Here is a 6,137-nt window from a genome sequence, read left to right on the forward strand (position 1 = left end):
GTGATTTTCGTTTGATAATAGTAAAAAGACTAAAATGCCCTTGAAAGTTTAATATTTTGGTTTTTTATAAATTTAAAAATTTCTAAAAAACCCCCTAGGTTTGCTAATTTAACTAAATACCCTAATATATAAAATTTTTATAAAATGACAAAAACACCCCTGTCACCCGCAGTGCCAGATTCCGACCACCACCGTTGGAATCTGACCGGAATCTTGCGTTACGACACAGACCCGTCGGATCTATGTCGTAACGCGTAGATCTGGCATTTTTCGGCAAGATCCGTGGCTGATCTGGCCGGAAAAGGCCAGATCTACGGCGAGATCTGGCCGTCGAGGCCGAAATCTTGCCGGAAAATTGAGTTACGACACAGACCCCTCAGATCTGTGTCGTAACACGTCGATCTGGTATTTTGTGCAGCTGAGTCTGGCCTCGATGCCGAAGCCAGATCGACGCGTTTTACGACACAAATCCGATGGGTCTGTGTCGTAATGCAATTTTTCGGCCAGATTCCGACAGTGGTGGCCAGAATCTGGCACTGTGGGTTGCGGGGGTGTTTTGTTATTTTTATAAAATTTATATATATTGGGGTTTAGTCAAATTAGCAAACCTGGGGGGCTTTTAGAAATTTTAAATTTAAGAAAACTAAAATATTAACTTTCAAGGGCATTTTAGTCTTTTCACTATTATCAAACAAAAATCACTAACAGAACATGACAAAAGGTACCTATTTGTCGTTTTCAAAATCTTTGTGGGTATCAACTTGTCGTTTCGGCAAACCTTGGGTATGTGTAAGTCGTTCTCCCTTATTATTATAATCTTTAATGATGGGAGGTATCGCATCTCAATTATAGTGTTAACAATCGGTAAGTCTCTAGTGCCATCTCTATTTTAGTCGAGATAGATCGAACTCAAGACTTTTGATAATATATCCAAAGTCCTAGTGTATGGGTAAAGTTTCACATCAAGAGCTAACCTATTAGGTGAAGAGACTCTCCCATTTGTAAGCCTAAGTTCTTCCCAATATGCTTTATGTGGGATTATTACACTGGTTGACCCCCTTGGTCCCCTAGTGTGGTTCATTTCATATTATTTCTCTACATATCACCCATACAACTTATGTTTTAGTTTTTGAAAATTACTTCTAAATGAAAAACAAATAAGGACCAACTTAAATTTGATGTCAAATAATAATATAAACTTAATGTAAAGGGGGCCAGAAATATTTTATTTACCTTTTTTTTTTTTTAGTTTACTCTCTAGTTAACTTCTAATTGATAAAACAATATAAATACATTTAATTAATGAATATTATATTTTTAAACAAACAATAGGAAATTTATACTTTTAGATGAATGAGGTTAGTTTGAAAAGTAAATTATATCAAATCAGGGTGGAAAAAAAAAAAAGACAAGCATAAGGGAAATTATTATAAAAATAAAAAATAAAACACGAGTGGGGTCACCTGCCCCCAGTCGCATCTTTATAAGTCTGTCCATGATATGAAAGGAAAAATATTTTTAACAAAATTTTGATTTTCTAATTTGTGAATAGATTTTGGTAAGGATGGAGGAAGAAGAACGTAACAAATGGTTGATAAAGTTATGGAATTCTAGAGATAATTAAATTTAGGTGGGCATGAGATCGAGGAGGGACGACTTATAGAAATGAGCCTGAGCGCAACCAATGTATATATTATATAGTATTAAATAAAAGTCAATTTCATTAGGTTGGAAAATATTGAGTTGGAGATTATATTAAGTAATTTATAGTTGTGAGTTGTGTATAATTGATTTGCAGAAGTATAGGTCCGTTTGGTTTATTATTTTGATACTTTTTAGAATAATATTTTGAAAAAAGTAAAATTTGGTGGGTATTATGATGTAAGATTTGAAAATAAATAAAAATATCCCCCTATGTTTGTTTATTTATTAAACACCCCTATAATAAAATATTAAAAATTAACAAAAACACCTCCAACCCACCCATTAAATACGGACAACTGGCTACCACCGCCAGAGGATGGCCAGAGTCGTCGTATCGGTGCACGACCGACTGGATCTAGCTGATTGTCCGCCGATATGACATTTTTTGGCTAGATCCACAGAAGATCTAGCTGGAAAATACCAGATTTATGGTTAGATTTGGCCATTGATGGCCATATCTGGCCACATTTGGTTGTCAATGACGGCCATATCTTGGCCATTCGTTGACGATTGGCTTTGGCCAAAGATTTGGCTATTGACGACTAGATCTTTGGCCGTAGATCTGGTCTTTTTCAGCACACTATCTGCCAGATCTAGTTGGTAGTGCGCTATTATACCAGATTCCGGTCAGCTTCCGACGGTGGTGGCTAGAATCTGGTAAATGTGGGTTACTGAAGTGTTTTTGTCAATTTCTAAAACTTTTTTTTTGGAGCGTTTAGTTAAATTAACAAATTTAGGAGGTTTAAAAGAAATTGAATAATATAGAATAATATTTTAAGAATAAGAGAATAAATATGTATTTTGAATAAAATAGAGAATAGAATACTAAAAAGTTCTCCACCACGCGGAGTCAGTCTTGGGGTCTACCCCATTAATATGGGAAGATGGATAAGCTTTAAATATTTTAAGTATTTAGACTCGAGGGAGAGGGACCCTTCATTCACCGTCCTTACTATATATGAACTCAAGTTAACTTCTGGTTCGGGTTGGATATTTAAGGGAAAAATCTAATAGCAAAACCTCATACTTAAGTCACCATTCAAACAAATATCAATAATGATTAAAGTATTAGGAAAGTGAAAAGAAAGATGTGTTTGACAAATATCAGTAGTGGGAATCCATTATTCATCATCTCTTTGTTAATGTTTATCTCAATTTTGAAGCTGTGAATGCGGGTCCAAAAACAACTTCTTACGTAATACAAAAGTGAGTGCTGCTTAATTTGATGCTGACTTCTCAACCTTTTAAAACAATTTACAACACATGCCTAAAAAATTAGAGAGTCTTGGTCGAACAACGTTACAAGAAATTGATGGGTTCGATAGAGACTTTTGGGTGTATTACTCAAGTGATTCTAAATTCAAATTCTTCATCGGTTTCTAATAAGGATATAGCCACTATAGTTCTTATCCAGTTGGTAGTTCCAAGGTTCTAGGGGATTAGTTGAGGTACATATAAGCTGACCCGGACACCCTTGTTCATTAAAAAAAATAAAAAAAGATTACAAGAAATCCAAAATCATTTTAACCCAATTCGTTATTGGATTAGACAACCTACTCTACACCATTGTTTTAAAACATGGACTAGACCGGCCAGTCGGATCGGGACCCGACTGTTTCTCCGGTCCGGTTCAGGTTCCATTGTTTTAGGGGGGTTTCTGATATTTTTCAAAGTGTAGGGACTCCTTCAACTTTTTACGGGTCTTGTTGAATATTTCAAAATTTTAGGGACTAATTGGTATTTTGAAATAAATTAAAATTTCAAAGCCTAATTGCAATTTTGTAGGGGTATTTTATAATATATTAAAATTTAAGAGACTAAATTTTAGTTTTTTAAAAGTATTTTTATTGTTGAAGTCACCGGTCCAACCGGTTCGATCGATTGGTTGGACCGGTCGACCCACGATCTGGTCACTTTGTTGGGTCTTAAAATGGGTTAGGTTTTAAAACAATGCTCTACCCAATAATTCCGTTCCAAAGAACAAAGTTCCCATTTTATAAACTAGTCCTCGTAACAAAATACATTATTTGTGACTAGTAGTTAGTAATAAAAATAAAAAAGAGAAAATAAACCTTAATCATAAACGCTTATAAATATACAAAGAGAGGAGAAGACCCTAATTCTTGGGGATTGTTACAAAACTGATAAATAAAAAGGAGTCAAGGAGGAAGAAAAGGGCAACCTATAATTATGTTAAATCAGATAATTAACAACAAATAATCAAATTTTCAGATTCAAACCTTTCTGTTTTATACGAAAATTCAAGATCCACCACCCTTATATCAGGAAGAGGAGGAAACGAACGCACATTAATATTTTCATTTTTTTTTTAAATTACTTTTAAGTTGTGAAAAATCATGGGTTTTATGCTCTCGTTGATCTTCCTCCTCTCGGCGGTGCTCATGATGGTCCAGTCGACCGCCTTTGACGAAGCCAACTGGGGTCGTTTCAGCAACCTTGGCGTTGAAGAGGAGATGTATGGTGACAAGAATATGATGGAGTCATGGAGTGGGCGTCGACAGCTCGAAGATAGTGAGACCATCAGTTATGCAGCCCTAACGGCGGACAAGGTTCCAATCAACAATCGCGGTATATCTTATTACAATTGCGAGACTGGGCTGCTAATCCTTACCGCCATGCATGGTTGCAGCTCCATTACTGATTGTGCGTCAACTCTTTTTACATAATTATCATCGGCACTTGCCAGTTTTTGTATTTTCGGTTTTTTAATTTTTTAATCTAGTTTTATATTGAATAAAATTAGAATTTCTGTTTAATATATTCTTGAGGCATTCTGGTAAATGACTTTTCTAAAAGCTAATTTTGAATTCTAAAAACTGGAGATACATCCTTCAATAAATAAATTATAGAAGTAGATTATTCCGTAATCGTTTTGTATCATTGCTTAAAAAAAAAATGATTATAAGAGAAGTTATAGTAACCCGAAACTGATCCTAAACCATTCCATAACCGGGTGGATGTATTTGATATGATTAAAATTAAATCCATCCTCTAAGAGCTTTCTTACATACAAATTATAGCAATTGCAAAACTAATTTAGTCACCAAAACAATGAATTCAATCTTAAAGTGTTTGATAAACATTGCTTTTGGAATTATTTAAATTTAAACTGATTCTAAAATAATTGGGTTTATAAAGGATTTTCAAGAACTACCTAAGATTATTCCTTACGTTAGATTCTGAAATATACCATCACAAAAATACTTATATTTTAGTACTTTAAATTAATTAAATCGAATTCATTTAAATAAAATTTTCAAAAGATACTGTAGCACCATCACCACTAGCGATTGTTGATTGTCGGTGGCGGTCTACCAACTATTGAGGATGCCTGGATTGGTTAAAACAAAACTAGGCGGAATCAAAGTCCACATCTAACTATAATTGGCATAATTTTTTTTTTTTTATTATTTATTATAATTAGTTCTCTAACTAGTTTATGCGTATTTTAATTAATCTTTTAAGATCTTAGACATAAAATAATTTCATCACTATCCACAGCTAAATACCGGTATAATCAAATTTCTTTCTAATCATTTCTATTAAAATCATTATTATATTTATTAAGATATATTAAGTTTAATATATTTTTTTTATACAAGACCAAATCTTTTTCCATCAATATTTTACATTAAATTCTTAATTTTTTTTTCATTATTTGGGCTTCAAAGAATTCTAAATTCTATTGCTTTCTACAATTTCGTTTTTCGTTAATCAGTTCTTTTGATTTGTTATCATCAATATTTGTTTATACAATTTTTTTTTTTTTTTTAACTTTATGCATGTTCAATATAAATTATAAATACAGAAATGAAGAACTTAAAAAGAGAAAAAAAAAAAAAAAAGACTAAAATATTGGTTTAATTATACAATGAAGTTCTAGATAATTTTATCATAAATAATAATTCAAATTTAAAATTGAGAGGAATCTTTGAATGAAATATTTTTGTTATAGAATTTTAGTTAACAAATTTAATTAATAATAGTAAATTTATTTAATATAGATAATATGCCTATTTTTTATTTTGGTCTTAGGCTAAAAATATCCTTGAGATGGCACCAACAACAAGACTAATTGAGATGGCACTGAAAACAAAATTAAGGAGTCAAAGAGGGGGGCATTTTATTAAAAGACCATATAGAGTTCAAATTTAATTAAAAGGCCATGTAGTTTGAAAGTGTTAAGTAAATAGCCTTGTTTTTTATTAAGGTTAATTAAACATGATTAGGGGTTAATTAGGATTAATAAAGTATTGTGTAATATTTTAAAAATTTTAATATGTCCCCAAAGAACCGAAATTCTTGCAAACAAACCCAACACCTTCTTCGTCCTCCTCCCGCCACATTAACGGATCCCTCCCCTGGTTGTAAGCTTCGTCTACATCATCTTCTTCTTCTTCTTCCTCCGTCCT

The 6,137-nt window shown here is 32.7% G+C and overlaps 1 protein-coding gene across 1 annotated transcript; it reads left to right on the forward strand.

Annotated features, from left to right (window-relative positions):
- Positions 1–4,061: 4,061 nt before the first annotated feature.
- LOC116105718 (rapid alkalinization factor-like) lies at positions 4,062–4,391 on the forward strand. Its single transcript, XM_031392125.1, has one exon. The coding sequence runs from the start codon at positions 4,062–4,064 to the stop codon at positions 4,389–4,391; it is 330 nt and encodes a 109-aa protein (XP_031247985.1).
- Positions 4,392–6,137: the final 1,746 nt, after the last annotated feature.

The sequence above is a fragment of the Pistacia vera genome, unplaced genomic scaffold (assembly GCF_008641045.1).
Source record: "Pistacia vera cultivar Batoury unplaced genomic scaffold, PisVer_v2 Contig503, whole genome shotgun sequence".
Taxonomy (NCBI): domain Eukaryota; kingdom Viridiplantae; phylum Streptophyta; class Magnoliopsida; order Sapindales; family Anacardiaceae; genus Pistacia; species Pistacia vera.

Coding starts and splice junctions, on each gene's coding strand:
- LOC116105718 (XM_031392125.1), top strand. CDS start 4,062: ATGGGTTTTATGCTCTCGTTGATCTTCCTCCTCTCGGCGGTGCTCATG.